Source organism: Lampris incognitus, chromosome 9, assembly GCF_029633865.1.
Source record: "Lampris incognitus isolate fLamInc1 chromosome 9, fLamInc1.hap2, whole genome shotgun sequence".
In the NCBI taxonomy this organism is placed as follows: Eukaryota; Metazoa; Chordata; class Actinopteri; order Lampriformes; family Lampridae; genus Lampris; species Lampris incognitus.
In genome coordinates, this window is record NC_079219.1 from 33,267,214 (window position 1) to 33,287,853 (window position 20,640).

At 42.3% G+C, this 20,640-nt stretch overlaps 1 protein-coding gene across 1 annotated transcript in view; it reads right to left on the reverse strand.

Annotated features, from left to right (window-relative positions):
* The window catches only part of c4b (complement 4B (Chido blood group)), a 34,907-nt gene extending 17,391 nt beyond the window's left edge, over positions 1 to 17,516 (reverse strand). Inside the window, exons 1-10 of the mRNA XM_056285679.1 lie at positions 17,417 to 17,516; positions 1,948 to 2,140; positions 1,674 to 1,851; positions 1,502 to 1,572; positions 1,272 to 1,360; positions 1,039 to 1,118; positions 881 to 968; positions 563 to 686; positions 282 to 423; positions 35 to 147 (exon numbers count right to left, since the gene is read on the reverse strand). Coding sequence (XP_056141654.1) covers positions 35 to 147; positions 282 to 423; positions 563 to 686; positions 881 to 968; positions 1,039 to 1,118; positions 1,272 to 1,360; positions 1,502 to 1,572; positions 1,674 to 1,851; positions 1,948 to 2,140; positions 17,417 to 17,484 — 1,146 coding nt within the window. The 5' untranslated portion in view covers positions 17,485 to 17,516. The remainder of the gene's footprint in view (positions 1 to 34; positions 148 to 281; positions 424 to 562; positions 687 to 880; positions 969 to 1,038; positions 1,119 to 1,271; positions 1,361 to 1,501; positions 1,573 to 1,673; positions 1,852 to 1,947; positions 2,141 to 17,416) is intronic.
* Between the last annotated feature and the right edge of the window lie 3,124 nt (positions 17,517 to 20,640).

The following is a 20,640-nucleotide window of genomic DNA, read 5'->3' on the forward strand; positions in this document are numbered from 1 at the left end:
TCAAATTGTTTTTTTTTTTTTTTTTCAAACTTACCACCACATCAAGTGGAACTCCAGGAATGAAAAAGGATCGTGTTCTAGAGAAATCTATGGTGTAAGCCTGAGCGGCGATGGGGATAGACACTTCAGCTTCCTGAAGTTCACCACCTGTACAAATGATGTCAACAGTTATGTCAATCTGCCTTACAAATATACATCTTTACAAATGACAAACAGAACTCTAAACACCCCTCTAAAATTCCTTATTGCCGTCTACCATCCCTTTGATTCCTAGACCTTACTTTGTATTTCAGCAACAGAGACGGTAATATAAAGCTCTGCTCCAAACTTCTCCAAATCAGATAGGGTTTTCCCCAGTTGATTTCGCAGGTGATCATTTAACCTAGCTGTGATGAGAGTGACTTCTGCTTTTCCATCTGTGATCTGCAAGAAATGGCCAGATGTTAATCAAATATTTCAAAAATTATATTACGCTGCTTTCCTGTGTTGGCACATCAAGCTATCATATTAAGATTTTTGATGTAAAATATTGAGGATAATTTGTGAATATATCTCTTCTCACCGAGTCGACCAATTCCAATCCCCTGATAAAGACAGGCTTCCCTCTATGGGTGGCATCCGAATCCCGAAATACCACTCCAAATCGGCAGTGGTAGGCTCCTCTAATGTTCTTACCAAATGAGTACCTGAAGCGAGGCATTACAAGGTTATGAATATCAATGTTCACAGAAATAAGAGTCTCTATTTGTGAAAAGACGCAATAATTATTCTGTCTGAAAATGCAATAAATTAAATATCCAGGAACACTAAGCATTTGTACTCACAAAAGTGTGTGAATGGTGCAGAGAGGGATGATGTCAACAACTTAATGAAAGCTTACTTGGCAACGATGTTGAAGCTGAGCTGTTTGCTGTTCAACAGAAGATAGCTTTCCTCCATTCTGATGACCACCTCAAAGCTTGGTAAAACTATCAGGGGAAGGAAAATGAATTACTCTGTCTTGATGCAACAAACATGACATTAAGCCTGGTCACTTACCAAATTTCTGGACTTTAAACTCCCGAGTGGCATTTCTGTCATCATTTTCATAGTTTGCTACAATCTTCCATGTACCCAACCTTTGTAAAGAAAAAAAAAAAAAAAAACAAACAGTATGAAATTAATGTCTATGATCAATTTGTTATTCTTTTTATTTATTGGCAAATGCACTTAAAAAAAGTTGTGCTTTGAGGAATGTGCTTGCAGTATATGGCTCATTTCTGTCAACATACTCAGCGACATCAGGTATATTGAGTATGCCACTATATATTCCTCCCATTGCCAAGTTCATTTGCTTCATTATCCGGTTTCCAGCAGCATTCTGTCAAATAAATTAAATTCAATGTTAACGTACAGAAAATATAGGTGCAGGTGTCATTTGAATTCTCCTGAAATTTTAAAAGGTATCGTATTAAATGTGCTACAACTACGAAACAGTGCACAAAAAACAGCATCTACTTACAAATATTGATAGTTCGAAATGTTCTTCATGAGGTCTCAGTGTATGGTCAAGAGTGAAAATCCTGTACTCCACTAGTAGGAAGAAAATCCGCATACAACACAGTTAAGGACTGGAAAACATGTTTACGAATGCCATGGTTTACACAGTAGTTTTAGCTTGTCAACCCTCTTACCTGTCTGTGTTGGGTTGTAGGCTGGCTGATGAGTCTGAATGAAGATATAGCCCCGATGCTTTGAGACCAGGACTCTTATTACCCTCCTGTCAGGGAAAGATTTGCTTTCTACCACCAGCAGAAGGTAGGGATGTTGAGACTTGAATGGGGGCAATCTTAACATCTTTTCCACATCTATCTGTGTAGATAAAATTTGAACATGTGTACAATAGTATCTTAGACCTATCTTACACTATTTTTGGTCTTCCATTATGTGTTGGGTACTTTTTCTTACCATAAGTTCAGCTGTTTTGGTCAGACCACCCTGAGGAGAATCCACAGGGGATTTCTTCTCTGACATCAGCGTGCCACTGTCCTCATGCTCCAGGTAGAGTTCAACATCTGTCGAGGAGAGAGACCCTCCCATCTGGACATACACTTTCTCTTTAACCCCCAAATGGAACACACTGGGAGCTGAGATGAAGAATCTGGGAGGGACGATGTATAAAAATTTCACTCTCACTCTTTTTCGGGTGGTGTGTCTCCCTCAAAATTTGGGTCCTCTACCAGAGGCCTGGGAGTTTGAGGGTCCTGTGTAATATCTTAGCTGTTCCTAGGACTCCACTGTTTTGGACAGAGATGTCAGATGTTGTTCCTGGAATCTGCTGGAGCCACTTGCCCAGTTTGGGTGTCAGAGCCCCTAGTGCTCCTATAACCACTGGGACTATTGCGGATTTCACCTTCCACATCCGATGTAATTCTTCTTTCAGTCGCCCTTGGTATTTCTCTACTATTTCTCTATCTATCTATCTATCTATCTATCTATCTATCTATCTATCTATCTATCTATCTATCTATCTATCTATCTATCTATCTATCTATCTATCTATCGATATATATATATATATATATATATATATATATATATATCAATACAGATGCAGGAAAAACGTTTTAATACATAGCAGTACAGGGCTGTTTTGTGTATCGCGCCCCCATCAGCTGCTAATGTGATTCAACAGAGACATACAGTTTACATTGCCCAGCGTCACACTCCTAATTTCGGTTGGACAGCAGCCAATCAGATGAGGAAACATTGAAACTATAACAACCTATGGGGTAGGTAGTTGCGATGCACAGCAACCAATGGTGGGGTAGAAAACATTACAACCAATTGGGTAAGGGACTGGGGCTTGTTTTGAAAAGCATTTAAGGACCAGGGCACTTTTGATATAGCCTACATTTAAAATATACCAAGATAATTTATGTAAATCATATAGTGGGTGGTGTTGGGGCACAGTAGGAACGACAGGCAGTTAAAATATTTAAAAAAAAACCTCTTAATAAATATCACATGTGTATCATCTAATCGGGAGGGGGGGAATAATAAAGACGTTTTACTTATAGTTACAAAGGAGATATTTTTTGGGTATCTACAGCAAATGGCCAATACGTTTCAACTATTCAAGGTGGACATATCAGGTCTGCAAATGATAAAATACTTTTCTACCAAGCACAGGTTATATATTTTACCTCTAATTGATTATGCATTGCTCTTTACAAGGATTTTCCATGAGACAGAGTAACTGATATTCTTGTTTACCAATGACCAAATGTGGCGGCTTAAGGCCGTTGCATTTTTTGCATGTTCATTTCTGTAACTACTCATATGGGCGTTAAACCTAATTTTAAAAGGGCCCTCTGTTAATCCTACGTAAGTGTCCACATTGCAGTTGTCTTCTGTTGTCACCAATGCCTGGTAGATGACTCCCTCTATCTGGCATTTTCCTTCAAGAGGACACGATGCCTTAACACGGCATTTGCAGTTGGAGGTGTTTGGTTGCGGTGAGGGGGTCTGTGCCTTGGTCATGATGCTTGTGTTGTGGGATGAAATAACCTGCTGAACATTTGGCATGCAGCTGTAGCTCATTTTGGCTGTGTTCCTGTTGAATATTTTTCTCAATTGGTGGTCTGGGGTAAAGCACTCATCCAAAAGCTTGAAAAATTGTTTCCCAATATTAGAGGCCATGGTGTCACTGTAGGGAGGATTATACCAGGTGATGTTCCGCCATCTGCTGTGCTTTTTTTTTTTTTTGCTGGCTGTCGCTAATTGGTGGTGGATTGTACTTAAGTCTGTTTGTAAGGCTTCTTGGTATGGGGGGGGCTGCTTCATTAAAGATAGCTTCGCTGGATGATAAACATGAGAGTATCTTGTTTATGCTCACTGGGATATTTTTCTAGAGGATGGATGATGGCTTTCTCTGTGGATGTATTGCAGTATATTGTTGGCCTTCATGCATGGTCTGTGTGTATCATTTCTAAGGTCTAATGAGGTGTCGAGGAAGTCAGTCTGGTTTTTGTTAGCCTCAATTAAAATTTTTAGTCCATTGTTTGCAAATATACTGCATATTTTCTTTTTTTTACTCTCTTGACTTCTCTTGCTGGTTTGTTGCAGACTGCCAGCCCGTCGTCTCTATATAGTCCGACGTTGATGTCTAGGACCTGTAGTTGAGACAACAAATACAAACCCACTAGCTCACAAGTCTCTGCCCAGTCGAAGCTGCCCTTGGTCACGTCAAATGTGCTGTTACCTTGCTTTTGCCATGGGATTCCCTTGTGGTATAAGATTGACTCTTTAGCATGGGCTATTATATCTCTGTCTTCGTCTGATATTTTGGTGTATGCTGAGGCAAAGTCAATATCTTTGTTTAGTAGCTCTTTAGTTATGGAGGGGTAAAACTCACAAATATGGAAGCATATGAACGTATGCCTGCTCTTGTCATCTATGCCCCGAAACCATTTAAATACTTGGTCAGTGTTCGTCCACTGATTTAAGGAAACCCTCTTCAGAATCGTCCGATTTATATTTTCAATATTTTATTTGCTTAGCTTACCTATTTCGGGTTTGGTGGGGTTGATAAGCCTACATTTGGTTTGTTTTTAAAATTTGGTTTGTGGTCTTTCAGGGTAATAAAGGCTTGCTTCTGGGCGGTGACCTCAATGCAGTCATCCGATGCAATTTTTTTGTCCTTTACGGTGATGTCTCTTTCAACAGACTTCACAGCCATTTTGTATGATTTGGTGATGTTGCTGTGTAGAAGACTGTCATATTGATCGGGCTCTAGTTTATAAAATTAGAGGTTTTGCCAGCTGTAATGAAGAGTTTGTCATCTTTTATCATTCTTGTGTCTTTATGGAGTTTTTCTCTGGAAAGCTTTGTTTGGGCGTTTAAATTTAATGTTCTGAATTATTCTGAGCATACCCTCCTCCAAGGGTTTCAGTTCCGGGATGGTAGGCAGTGATTAAGACGATGTGTTTTACCCCTCCATAACTGAAAAGCTACTAGACAAAGCTATTGAATTTGCCTCAACTTACACCAAAATATCCGACCAAGACAGAGACATAATAATCCATGCTAAAGAGTCAATCTTATATCACAAGGGAATCCCATGGCAAAAACAAGGTAACAGCAAATTTGACATAACCATGAGCAGCTTCGACTGGGCAGAGACTTGTGAGCTAGTACTTGTTGTCCTAACTACAGGTCCTAGACATCAACGTCGGGCTATATAGAGATAACGGGCTGGCAGTCTGCAACAAACCGGCAAGAGAAGTCGAGAGAGTAAAAAAAATAAAATGTGCAGTATATTTGCAAACAATGGACTAAAAATTTCAATTGAGGCTAACAAAAACCAGATTGACTTCCTAGACACCTCATTAGACCTTAAAAATAGTACATACAGGTCGTACATGAAGCCCAATAATATATTACAATACGTCCACAGAGAAAACAATCATCCGCCCTCTATCTTGAAAAATATCCCAGTGAGCATAAATAAGAGACTCATGTTTATCATCCAGCGAAGCCATCTTTAATGAAGCAGTACCCCCCCATACCAGGAAGCCTTGCAAACACGTAGATATAATTTCAGACTTAAGTACAATCCACCAAAAATTAGTGACAGTCAGCAAAAAAAAAAACCCACAGCAGAAGGCGGAACATCACCTGGTATAATCCTCCCTACAGCGACACCGTGGCCTGATGTTGGAAAACAAATTTTCAAGCTTTTGAATGAGTGCTTTACCCCAGACCATCAATTGAGTGCCATGTCCTCTTGTGAGCTTTTCCCACTGTCTGTTCCTGTCGTCTGTACCTGCTGTGTAAGTTTTTGTGTATTAAAGAGTTGTTTTGGTCCAGTTTGTCACCACTGTCTGCACTTGGGTCCTCTCCCTGCTCTTGCCATGACGGAATGATCTGACCAAGTATGGACCCAGCGGATGGTTCAAGGTACCAGAGACAATGTAGGCCGAGGCCGGTGTCTTGTGTGAATGGCCTCTGGCTAGGGGTTTTCTGGCTTGCTAGCCAACAGCCTGTCTCCCAGTCTGCTGGCTCTGGCCCCGCTAGCCACCAGCCTGTCTACTGGCCACCAGTCGATGGGTGGTGCCGAGCCGGCTCCAGCCTTAACCCCATTCTGGGGAACCCGTCCCCGTAGTCTCCACCAGCCCCATGTTCCCCGGCAGCCGGCCGACGTCCTGTCTATCTACCAGCCGCCAGCCACAACGGCCGATGCCTTCTACCTGTTCCTGCACGCACCTGCTCCCAATCTCTCTCCCCTTTCTCCGATTGGCTGTATGGGCCCTGTCTTGTCCTGTGCACCTGTGCCCAATCTCCCTGATTGGCCCCCCTAGGTATATATGCCCCATGGTTGCTCGGGCTCCTTGTTGGATCGTCTCTCACAATCTCACAGAGACACTAAGAGACTCTTGGTCGTCGTATACACCACGTCCTGTTGTGAGCTTTCCCTGCTGTCTGTTCCTGTCGTCTGTACCTGCTGTGTAAGTTTTTGTGTATTAAATAATTGTTTTGGTCCAGTTTGTCTCCGCTGTCTGCACTTGGGTCCTCTCCCTGCTCTCCCCATGACAGAGCGATACTAGAAGGATATATAGGAAAAGCAGGTTTCACACAACACCAATGCCCAGTGGCTGGTGGGCCTAAGAGCAGACCACAGCAATATCCCAGAACAAGAACCAGTTATCATCACAATGGCCAACATCCAATAACGAATCTCAAACATGAAGAGCTGAACTGCACCAGGCCCTGACATGATTCACGCCTACTGGTTGAAGAAGCTAATGGCACTCCATGAACACCTGGCGACACAGATGAACCAGCTGTGAACATCAGGGTCTCACCCTGACTGGCTAACACAGGGGAGAACAATACTGATCAATTTGTAATTTGTAATATTGGGCTATACAAAATAAATAAATAAATTGATTTGATTTGATTTGAAGGATCCCCACAACGGTACACCTTCAAACTACTGGCTTATAACCTGCCTCCCCACAACATGGAAGATCCTGTCAGGCATCATAGCAGCTAAGCTGAATGGGCACATGAGTCAATAGATGAGCAAAACTCAAAGGAATTGGAAACAACACTAGAGGGTCAGACTGACAAGCAGGTGCTGGCTAACCAACCAGACATTGTAGTGGTAGACAAGAAACAGAAGACAGCAGTAGTGATTGATGTAGCAATCCTGAGTGATGGCAACATCAGGAAGAAAGGGCATGAGATGCTAGAGAAATACCAAGGGCCGAGGAAAGAACTAGATCGGATGTGGAAGGTCAAATCCACAGTAATACCAGTAGTAATAGGATCACCAAGGACTGTGTCCCACAAACTGGGAGAGTTGCTCCAACAGATTCCAGGAACAAAATTTGAGGTCTCTCTCCAGAAGAGTGCAGTCCTAGGAATGGCTAAGATACTGTGCAGAACCCTCAAACTCCCAGGCCTCTGGTAGAGGACCCAAGTTTGAAGAAGAAACACACAACCCGAAAAAGGGGTGAGAGGGAGTGTACTTATATATATATAAAAAAAGAAAAATATATATATATATATGCATACATACATACATACATACATACATACATACATACATACATACATATACATATACATACATATACATACATACACACACACACACACACACACACACACACACACACATATATATATATATATAGTTTTTTTCGAAACCGTCAATGGTGTGAGTGCTCAACTAATGAGGAGCGGAATATCAACACAGGTGCAGGAAAAAAAGATTTTAATACATTGCAGTACAGGCCTGTTTCGTGTGTCTATGCACCCATTAGCAGCTGAGTATGAGAAGCACGAAACAGGTTTGTACTGCAATGTATTAAATTCTTTTTTCCTGTATCCGTGTTTTATATATATATATATAAACTACCGTTCAAAAGTTTGGGATCACCCAAACAATTTCGTGTTTTCCATGAAAAGTCACACTTATTTACCACCATATGTTGTGAAATGAATAGAAAATAGAGTCAAGACATTGACAAGGTTAGAAATAATGATTTGTATTTGAAATAAGATTTTTTTTACATCAAACTTTGCTTTCGTCAAAGAATCCTCCATTTGCAGCAATTACAGCATTGCAGACCTTTGGCATTCTAGCTGTTAATTTGTTGAGGTAATCTGGAGAAATTGCACCCCACGCTTCCAGAAGCAGCTCCCACAAGTTGGATTGGTTGGATGGGCACTTCTTTGAGCAGATTGAGTTTCTGGAGCATCACATTTGTGGGGTCAATTAAACGCTCAAAATGGCCAGAAAAAGAGAACTTTCATCTGAAACTCGACAGTCTATTCTTGTTCTTAGAAATGAAGGCTATTCCATGCGAGAAATTGCTAAGAAATTGAAGATTTCCTACACCGGTGTGTACTACTCCCTTCAAAGGACAGCACAAACAGGCTCTAACAGGTACTATTTAATGAAGATGCCAGTTGGGGACCTGTGAGGCGTCTGTTTCTCAAACTAGAGACTCTAATGTACTTATCTTCTTGCTCAGTTGTGCAACGCGGCCTCCCACTTCTTTTTCTACTCTGGTTAGAGCCTGTTTGTGCTGTCCTCTGAAGGGAGTAGTACACACCGGTGTAGGAAATCTTCAATTTCTTAGCAATTTCTCGCATGGAATAGCCTTCATTTCTAAGAACAAGAATAGACCGTCGAGTTTCAGATGAAAGTTCTCTTTTTCTGGCCATTTTGAGCGTTTAATTGATCCCACAAATGTGATGCTCCAGAAACTCAATCTGCTCAAAGAAGTGCCCATCCAACCAATCCAACTTGTGGGAGCTGCTTCTGGAAGCGTGGGGTGCAATTTCTCCAGATTACCTCAACAAATTAACAGCTAGAATGCCAAAGGTCTGCAATGCTGTAATTGCTGCAAATGGAGGATTCTTTGACGAAAGCAAAGTTTGATGTAAATGTTACGGCCACGGGTGTGTCCGTATAGTTTTGTGTTGCCTCCTGTATCACTCTGACTCTACATTCAGGTATCCGCCAGGTGCTCCTCATCACCTAATCAACCGGTCAACGAATCATCCAATTTTCATCAGCTGTGCAGTCTCCCATTTAAACCCCCACATGTCTTCAGTTCACCGGCCAGCTAGTTTAGTTTGTGTGATGTAGTTACTTTGTGTTTGTAACGTCTGGCCCGTTTTTGGTTTAGTTTGCATTGTGACTATTTTGAGTTATGTTTAGTTGTTTAGCTCTTTTGGGCGAGGGGATCAAGGTAAGATGCCCATGGGCAAACACCCCATCACGTAGCTTACCTCTGTTAGACACACTAGGTTAGCAGCGGTTGCCACCTTTTTGTCTTTAGGTTTGGTGCTTTTCAGCACTGTCAAGGGTGGGTTACTTTTGTTAATAGTTTGTTTTGGCAACCGTTCGGTTCCATTGTCCTGTCATTGTTAATAAATATATTTATTATATCTATACGTTTATGTCTCACTGTGTTGCACCCTCACCTCACTGTTACTCGGTACACTAATAGTTGCACCCTCTCCAGACCGAGGGTCGTAACAAAATGGGGGCTCGTCCGGGATATTGGCGGCTTTGGTCTGGCTAGTTGCTGTTTCCTGTAGTGTGCTGTGTTAGCGTTCGGTGTTGGGTGGTGTTGAGCACAGTGTTCATTATTGTTTAGTGTTGTTGGTGTGTTCTTGGTTTGGTGGTGGGTACGGCCGTGGCTGCTGGTCCACTTCCTTTCATCCTCTGCCATGGTGTTGGTTCTGGTGGCAGAGCTTCGTGCCGACGAGGTCCGATGCTAGGGCGGAGCTGCCGGCCAGGCTGTTGTGGTTCGATCCCTGGTCCCCTGTGTTGCACTCGGCGTGGGTGCTGACGCCCGCCTGAGAGGCAGGCTGAGTCAGGTCTCCAGTGGGAGATTTGGGGGGCGGGATTTGTGGCAGAGAGGCTGGAGGGGAGTTGCGGACGGTAGACCTTTAAGGCTATGAGTGCGGGGCGCGCTGCGCTCTTTGCTTCCACCACCAGCTGGTCCACGCTGGCACACCTTGTGTTGTGACTGGTCACGCGTTGTAGCTGCTTCACCTGCGGGTCGAACGCAGCTACGTCACTTGGCGTGGGTCGCCACGGTGACCGAGGTGTGGTCACGAGTTGTAGCTGGCTCACCTGCGGGTCGAACGCAGCTACGTCACTTGGCGTCGGTCGCCACGGTGACCGAGGTGTGGTCACGAGTTGTAGCTGGTTCACCTGCGGGTCGAACGCAGCTACGTCATTTGGCGTGGGTCGCCACCGTGACGGTGTGTGTGCTACTTTGTGTTGTCTGTCAGTAACTTGTTGTGGTTGAGGGCCACTTGGTAGGTGACCATGTGTTGGTGGGAAGGTGCTGGCCATATTTGGGTCACATTTTGGATGTAGCGGCGCTACTTGTTGTGGCTGAGGTGCTCCACCGTTTTGTTTGGTCACATGTTGCTGTTAAGTAGCACATTGTCTTGTTTTGGTTCTTGTGGGGTTTTTGTTTTGTTAACAAGCCTGTAGGGGCTTGTTTTTATGGGTGGGGGTGTTACGGCCACGGGTGTGTCCGTATAGTTTTGTGTTGCCTCCTGTATCACTCTGACTCTACATTCAGGTATCCGCCAGGTGCTCCTCATCACCTAATCAACCGGTCAACGAATCATCCAATTTTCATCAGCTGTGCAGTCTCCCATTTAAACCCCCACATGTCTTCAGTTCACCGGCCAGCTAGTTTAGTTTGTGTGATGTAGTTACTTTGTGTTTGTAACGTCTGGCCCGTTTTTGGTTTAGTTTGCATTGTGACTATTTTGAGTTATGTTTAGTTGTTTAGCTCTTTTGGGCGAGGGGATCAAGGTAAGATGCCCATGGGCAAACACCCCATCACGTAGCTTACCTCTGTTAGACACACTAGGTTAGCAGCGGTTGCCACCTTTTTGTCTTTAGGTTTGGTGCTTTTCAGCACTGTCAAGGGTGGGTTACTTTTGTTAATAGTTTGTTTTGGCAACCGTTCGGTTCCCTTGTCCTGTCATTGTTAATAAATATATTTATTATATCTATACGTTTATGTCTCACTGTGTTGCACCCTCACCTCACTGTTACTCAGTACACTAATAGTTGCACCCTCTCCAGACCGAGGGTCGTAACAGTAAAAAAAAATCTTATTTCAAATACAAATCATTATTTCTAACCTTGTCAATGTCTTGACTCTATTTTCTATTCATTTCACAACATATGGTGGTGAATAAGTGTGACTTTTCATGGAAAACACAATTGTTTGGGTGATCCCAAACTTTTGAACGGTAGTGTGTATATATATACACTACCGTTCAAAAGTTTGGGATCACATTGAAATGTCCATATTTTTGAAGGAAAAGCACTGTACTTTTCAATGAAGATAACTTTAAACTAGTCTTAACTTTAAAGAAATACACTCTATACATTGCTAATGTGGTAAATGACTATTCTAGCTGCAAATGTCAGATTTTTGGTGCAATATCTACATAGGTGTATAGAGGCCCATTTCAAGCAACTATCACTCCAGTGTTCTAATGGTACAATGTGTTTGCTCATTGGCTCAGAAGGCTAATTGATGATTAGAAAACGTTTGTGCAATCATGTTCACACATCTGAAAACAGTTTAGCTCGTTACAGAAGCTACAAAACTGACCTTCCTTTGAGCAGATTGAGTTTCTGGAGCATCACATTTGTGGGGTCAATTAAACGCTCAAAATGGCCAGAAAAAGAGAACTTTCATCTGAAACTCGACAGTCTATTCTTGTTCTTAGAAATGAAGGCTATTCCATGCGAGAAATTGCTAAGAAATTGAAGATTTCCTACACCGGTGTGTACTACTCCCTTCAGAGGACAGCACAAACAGGCTCTAACCAGAGTAGAAAAAGAAGTGGGAGGCCGCGTTGCACAACTGAGCAAGAAGATAAGTACATTAGAGTCTCTAGTTTGAGAAACAGACTTCTCACAGGTCCCCAACTGGCATCTTCATTAAATAGTACCCGCAAAACACCAGTGTCAACATCTACAGTGAAGAGGCGGCTGTGGGATTCTGGGCTTCAGGGCAGAGTGGCAAAGGAAAAAGCCATATCTGAGACTGACCAATAAAAGAAAAAGATTAAGATGGGCAAAAGAACACAGACATTGGACAGAGGAAGACTGGAAAAAAGTGTTGTGGACGGATGAATCCAAGTTTGAGGTGTTTGGATCACAAAGAAGAACGTTTGTGAGACGCAGAACAAATGAAAAGATGCTGGAAGAATGCCTGACGCCATCTGTTAAGCATGGTGGAGGTAATGTGATGGTCTGGGGTTGCTTTGGTGCTGGTAAGGTGGGAGATTTGTACAGGGTAAAAGGGATTCTGAATAAGGAAGGCTATCACTCCATTTTGCAACGCCATGCCATACCCAGTGGACAGCGCTTGATTGGAGCCAATTTCATCCTACAACAGGACAATGACCCTAAACACACCTCCAAATTGTGCAAGAACTATTTAGAGCAGAAGCAGGCAGCTGGTATTCTATCGGTAATGGAGTGGCCAGCGCAGTCACCAGATCTGAACCCCATTGAGCTGTTGTGGGAGCAGCTTGACCGTATGGTACGCAAGAAGTGCCCATCCAACCAATCCAACTTGTGGGAGCTGCTTCTGGAAGCGTGGGGTGCAATTTCTCCTGATTACCTCAACAAATTAACAGCTAGAATGCCAAAGGTCTGCAATGCTGTAATTGCTGCAAATGGAGGATTCTTTGACGAAAGCAAAGTTTGATGTAAAAAAAATCTTATTTCAAATACAAATCATTATTTCTAACCTTGTCAATGTCTTGACTCTATTTTCTATTCATTTCACAACATATGGTGGTGAATAAGTGTGACTTTTCATGGAAAACACAAAATTGTTTGGGTGATCCCAAACTTTTGAACGGTAGTGTATATATATATATATATATATATATATATATATATATATATATATATATACTAGAAGAACCCCGCTGCAATGTAGTGGTTTGGTTATCCACCCGTCTAAATCTCCCTCCTCTTCATCCTGCCAGCTAACCGCCTTCCCCCTGCCCCTAAACCCCCCCACTCCAACTCCCTCCCCCCAAAAGCTCAGAATCATCTGAAATGCCGAGAAAAGTGGTTTACCCCATCCCCCCACTCCAACTCCCTCCCCCCAAATGCTCAGAATCATCTGAAATGCCGAGAAAAGTGGTTTATAGCCATTTTTAGAAAATGCATATTTTGCATAATTATGCATAATTATCATAATTATATTTTAATTTTCTGCTATTTTTCTGGTCCTCTCTGGAACAATACCTACCACCTCCAAAAAAAATTAGGATCATAAGTGCATTTTTGCAAAAATGCATATATTTTGCATAATGCCAAAACATTTCTAAGTCCCAGAAATTTTTTTTTATATAGGTGAAAAAAATCAAAGATGCTCAGAGTCATCTGAAATGCCGAGAAAAGTGTTTTTTAGCCATTTTTAGAAAAATGCATATTTTGCATATTTATGCATAATTATGCATAATTTTAATTTTCTGGGATTTTTCCCTTACTCTCTGAGACAATACCTACCACCTCCAAAAAGAATTAGGATCATAAGTGCTTTAGTTTTCGGTCCCGCTATCTACACTAACACCACACACACACACATTACGAAAATATATGAGTAGATACCCTCACCGGTCACTTTATTAGGCACACCTGTCCAACTGCTCGTTAAAGCAAATTTCTAATCAGCCAATCACATGGCAGCAACTCAATGCATTTAGGCATGTAGACATGGTCAAGACGATCTGCTGCAGTTCAAACCGAGCATCAGAATGGGGAAGAAAGGTGATTTAAGTGACTTCGAACGTGGCATGGTTGTTGGTGCCAGACGGGCTGGTCTGAGTCTTTCAGAAACTGCTGATCTAATGGGATTTTCACGCACAACCATCTCTAGGGTTTACAGAGAATGGTCCGAAAAAGAGAAAATATCCAGTGAGCGGCAGTTCTGTGGGCGAAAATGCCTTGTTGATACCAGAGGTCAGAGGAGAATGGCCAGACTGATTCGAGCTGATAGAAAGGCAACAATAACTCAAATAACCACTCATTACAACCGAGGTATGCAGAAGAGCATCTCTGAACGCACAACACGTCGAACCTTGAGGCAGATGGGCTACAGCAGCAGAAGACCACACCGGGTGCCACTCCTGTCAGCTAAGAACAGGAAACTGAGGCTACAATTCGCACAGGCTCACCAAAATTGCACAATAGAAGATTGGAAAAACGTTGCCTGGTCTGATGAGTCTCGATTTCTGCTGCGCCATTCGGATGGTAGGGTCAGAATTTGGCGTCAACAACATGAAAGCATGGATCCATCCTGCCTTGTATCAACGGTTCAGGCTGGTGGTGGTGGTGTAATGGTGTGGGGGATATTTTCTTGGCACACTTTGGGCCCCTTAGTACCAATTGAGCATCGTGTCAACGCCACAGCCTACCTGAGTATTGTTGCTGACCATGTCCATCCCTTATGACCACAGTGTTCCCATCTTCTGATGGCTACTTCCAGCAGGATAACGCGCCATGTCATAAAGCTCGAATCATCTCAGACTGGTTTCTTGAACATGACAATGAGTTCACTGTACTCAAATGGCTTCCACAGTCACCAGATCTCAATCCAATAGAGCACCTTTGGGATGTGGTGGACCGGGAGATTCGCATCATGGATGTGCAGCCGACAAATCTGCAGCAACTGCGTGATGCTATCATGTCAGTATGGACCAAACTCTCTGAGGAATGTTTCCAGTACCTTGTTGAATCTATGCCACGAAGGATTAAGGCAGTTCTGAAGGCAAAAGGGGGTCCAACCCGGTACTAGCAAGGTGTACCTAATAAAGTGGCCAGTGAGTGTATATGCATATGTGTATGTTTATATTTTTTATTGTTTTCCATTATATAAAGACACACCAAAAAACAAAAAACAAAAAAACAAAAGATCTGGATTGCACCATTTCCACAAAGCCTGTATATTTCTGTGTCATATTCAGTGTGTCATTTATTTATCTAGTCGTTGACATGTAAACATCGTCCATTTCTCCCATTTCTCTCGACATTGTTCCTCTTGAGTTCTTATCCTGTGACTTAACAATTCCATATAATATAAAGCATTCACTATTTTCAGCCATTCATCCTGTGTTGGTGGTTCTGCCTTGTACCATCTTTCATAATGGCCTTTTTACAAGCTTCCAACTACACTTTCAGCAAATATCTGTCTTCTCTTAACACAATATCTCCTGTCATATCACCAAAGTACAGTACCATACATGACATAGGTATATCATAGCCCAGGATTTCATTAATAACCACATGAACATTTTCCCAGAATTGTACAATTTTAGCACAAAGCCAAAATACATGGGAATGGTCTACATTTATTGCCCCATATAGTCTCAAACATGGTTGTGCTATAGACAAGTATTTACACACACACACACACACACACACACACACACACACACACACACACACACACACACACACACACACACACACACACACATATTTTTTTTTCAGGAACCGTCAATCAATGGTGTTGATAAAAATGCTCAACAAATGAAGCGCAGAATATTGAAATAGATGTAGGAAAAAAAACTTTTATACATAGCAGTACAAGCTTGATTCATGTGTCGTGCACTCATCAGCTGCCAATGTGATTCTATACATATCTATATATCTATATTTATATTTTTCCTGTATCCGTGTTGATATACTGCTCCTCATTAGTTGAGCACTCACAACACCACTGATGGTTTCGAAATGCAACGGCCTTGAGCCGACACATTTGGTCATTGGTAGACAAGAATATTGGTTACTCTATATCATGGAAAATCCTTGCAAAGAGCAATGCATATTCAATTAGGGGTAAAAGATGTAACCTGTGCTTGGCAGAAAAGTATTGTATTATTTCCAAACCTGATATGTCTACCTTGAATAGCAGAAATGAATTGGCCACCAGCTGTAGACACTGAAAAAAATATCTCCTTTGTAACTACAAGTAAAATGTCTTTATTATTCCCCCATCCCATTAGATGATACACGTGACATTTATTAGATGTTGCACTTTTTTGTATTTTATATTTTAACTGCCTGCCTTCCTACTGTGCCCCAACACCACCCCACTATATGATATACGTAAATTACCCCCATTTGGCATTACCTTGTTATATTCTAAATGTATGCCATTTCAACAGTGCCCTAGTCATTTACCTGCTTTTTTCAAAACAAACCCCAGCCCCTTACCCCATTGGTTGTAATGTTTTCTACCCCACCATTGGGGCAATGTATACTGTGTTTTCTTTGTTGAATCACATTAGCAGCTGATGAGAGCGTGACACATGAAACAAGCTTGTACTGCTATGTATTAAACTTTTTTTTTCCTACATCTATATTGATATTCCACTCCTCATTTGTTGAGCACATTTATCAACCCCATTGACAGTTTCCGGGGGAAAAAAACCCCGCTATATATATACTTGGCACAAAAGTAAGGAAATTTGTGTTTGGTAGATTATTTCTTTGTTGTAACAATGCTTCTTGGCAATAAATCTTATACCGTTGGAAAGCCTGTTTATTTCCCTTTTAAATGGTGCCACATTTGTAAGGAACATGCATTTGTGGGATGAGCAGCAGAGCTGAGTATGTGGGTTGCGCCCATGAAATATTTGCCAAATCTTCTCTGCCAATGCCAAACAGCTTATTTTGCTGTTGCTATTGACTCTTGTTTTGAGCTTCTGGTACCCCAGGTGCTGACAATCAGGTGCCTGATATAAGATTTATTGCCAACAACAAAGAAATAATCTACCAAACACAAATTCCCTTACTTTTTGTGCCAAGTTTATATATAGTGGACACTTAATGGACTTATGGAAATAATTCACCAGTCTGTCGTTCATTGTGTTGTTCAACATGTAGTTATTATGTGACATTTTGTGTTGACTCGCTCACTTTAAGAGATCATTACACAGCCACAGTATTATGGTATGGTGGTGTAATTAGTGCCATTGTGTTTTTTGGGTTGATAGTACAGCAATAAATTACACATGCATTGGTGTTGTCAAAGAGAGAAGTTTTTTGTTTTCTCGCAATTTCCACACTGGTGACCCTGCTTTCTACTTGATGTTCCCAGAGAAATTCTCTTCACGAACATTTCGACGAATGCCATTTTGCTCAAACTACTGGAGTCCTGGGAAACGCAAGCCATGGCCTGGTTTGCTCAGACAGAAGCACAGTTCACACTCAGACAACAGATTACATAACTATTTTGTGAACAACAAACTTTACAGGCTAAAGCAAATATTCTAAAGCTATCTATATGTTAAAAAAATAATAGCTTATACTGATGCAGTTTCATGCCACATTAGCAATATTTACCTGTCATTTGCACGCACACAGTCCAGACTCAAGATGAGAAACAGCTTAAAAAAGATGGAACACTTCATTGTCCAGCCTCTGTTTACTTGCCTGCATTGACAGAGGCTTTTCATTAACTGAAATTTTTTTTAGGTCATCCAAATCTTTATATCTCTATCCTTCCAACATTTCACAAGACCCTCCCTGTTTGTTGGTTCAACAGAGTGTGGCTGTTGCAACAGGCTTGAATGTATTTTTTTTAAATGTACCAGACATATGAGGTTAGAAATAGAGCAGGTCATACTGTGAATGAGAATTATCGCATGTATTTTACACTACAGCACACATTTTGATACTTTAATAACAACCACAAATATATCACTTTTTGGCTTGCAGCCTGAAGAATGTGTTTGAGTTGTGTTTTTTATTTCACAATATGTCCTTAAACCTTTCATTGGTCACTGCTTATCTGCCTGACTTCCCCAAAATCATGTGATTTACAAGAAACTAGGTTTTGGCTCTGTTGGACAGGGAATAGTGTTCCTCCTAATGCAAAATGCCTCAGTAATGAAACACAAATTATCCACCAAGATATTTTTTATCGTTTTAATAAAGGCTTTTGCATCAAATTTCACTAAGTGTTTTCTTACAGGTTACATTTATTTTGAATAAGATTTTCCCTGCTTATATGATATAACATGATGCAACTGCATTGTTGCAACATAGTAAATGTGCTAGATTCATTTTAACACATCAGTTATCTTGTTGCCTGTAGTCAAGTCAAGTCAAGTAACACAGGGATTTGAACCGGCAAGCCCCATGTTGGTAGGCAACAGAAAAGACCACTATGCTACCCAGATGCCCCAGTCTTGGTGATGTTGACTGACAGACCCAGCCTGCTGTAGGCATTCACAACTGCAATGATGATTTGCAGGTCTTCAGGTGTGTGAGCTACAAGAGCACAGTCACCAGCATACTGCAGCTCAAGGACCTGCGCTGCTGACAACTTGGTGGTTTCCTTGAACCTTTGGATGTTGAAGAGGTTTCCAACAAGTCTAAAGTCTATTGTAATATGCTGGCAGCCATACCAACATGTACCTTGGCCCTGCCAAATGACAGAAGCTAAGCAGGTATGGGCTTTGCTTGTACTTGGATGGGAGACCTCACAGGCAAACTGAGTTGCTGCTGGAAGTGGTCTTGATGGGCCAGTAGGGGGCAGTCTTCCCTTTGGTCCTATTAAAAATCAACAAATATCAAATCCCAATGCCCCAGTACAATGACGGGGACACCGTGCTGTAGTAGATGCTGTCCTTTGGATGAGACGTTAAACCGAGGTCCCTACTCACAGTGGTCATTAACAAGCCCATGGCTCTTATCGCAAAGAGTAAGGGGTTATCCGGTGTCTTGGCAAAATGCCCAACCTGGCTCTCTCTATCTGGCCACCTAATCATCCCCCCATGTATTTGGCTCAATGATTCTTCCCTCTCCAACTCAAGCTGATGTGTGATGAGCATTCTGATGCAAAATTGCTGCCGTGCATCCCCCAGGTGGGTGCTACACATTGGTGGTGGTTGAAGTGAGTTACCCCCTTCAATGTGAAGCATTATTATTATTATTATTATTATTATTATTGTTTTCCCACGACGGTCTTCCAGAGCTTTATGAAAAAGCTTTTTGACACATAGGAGGTAAATGTTGAAGAGTACCGCTGCCAGGAAACACCCCTGCCTCACTCCAGTCCATACATTAAAGGGCACCGATTCCTGTCCTCTTATGGCCACCTGTGCCACCATCCCATCATGGAACTTTGATAGAATGTTCACAAATTTGCTTGGACAGCCAAACTTTCTCAGGATTTTCGAAAGTAGCTCTCGAGTCACAGTGTCCAAAGCTTTGGAGAGGCTGACAAAGCCATGAAAAGGTCCTGATGTTGTTCATGACACTTTTCTTGTAGCTGTTTTACTGTGAAAATCATATCCACAGTACTCCTGTTCTTCCTGAAACCACACTGTTACTCTGGCAGCAGATGTTCTGTCAAGTGCTTTACCATGCTGCATAGCATGACATTTGCTAGGTCCTTGCCTGCAACAGCTAGTAGAGATATGCCATGACTGTTGCCGCAGATCGGTTTGTCACCCCTGTTTTTGTACAGGGTGACAATTTCAGCATCCCTCCATTGTTGAGGGACACTCCCCTGGTCCCAGACCTGAAGGATGTACTGATAGATCATTCTGGTGCACAAGTATCCTCCTTGTTTTAGGAGTACTGCTGATATAACATCACTGCCAGCGGACCACTCTGACAGTCTCTCTACTGGTTTACTGGCTCTGCTGGACCTGGTCTGTATCAGTCTATCAGTGTCTTTGGGTTTACTCCCACTCAGGATTCTTTGGCCTTACCGGGGTGTCAAGCAGCTCATCTGGGGTAAGTATGGGTGTGGTGTCTGGCACCGGTGATCCTGCAGTGTGCACCGCCTGGAGGTGGTGCCTGTTATGGCGGAGTGTAGCTCCCTGCTCCGTTTCAATGAGATAGGACCTCGGTGTGACACTCTCATTGGTCACTACTGCGGGTGTAAGAAAGAACTTTTGGTAGTCCAGCTTGGTGAGGACATGGTCACCTGGCTGCAAGGAAGGTAGGCATCTCACCCTGTAACGTTGGTTGTAGTAGTGTGCATGTTTCTCTTTTTCCACAGCATCCTTGGCCTTGATGCGCTGCCTACTCAGCCACTTGGGTAGCAGGTTGCTGTTGAGGGTAGGCAGGGTTGGGCAGGATTGTTCAGATCTTCTGGCCCATTAAGAGTTCTGCAGGGCTAGCACCTGTGCTGTTGCATTGAGTGGCTCTATAGCATATGAGTGCTAGAAGAAGGTCTTTTTGTTTTAAGATCCTCTTCGCTGTTTGCACAGCCATTTCAGCATGCCCATTTCCTTGGGGATGGTGTGGGCTGGAGGTTATGCTTTGGAAGTCAAGCCTGCACACTAAGTCTTTGAATTCCACACTAGCGAACTGTGGCCCGTAGTCACTAACTACCTCCTCTGCTATTCCATACCAGGAAAACATAGCTTTTAACTTTGTTGTCACAAAAGCACTTGTGGTTGTGGGCATGTAGAGTATTTCTATATACCGTGAATAGTAATCTGAGATGACCAGGTAGCTCTGTTTATTATGTTCATACAAGTCTATTCCTATATTTTCCAAGGTCTGTCTGGAAGGGGTGTGGAGATTAGTGGTTCTCTGGACTGATCCAA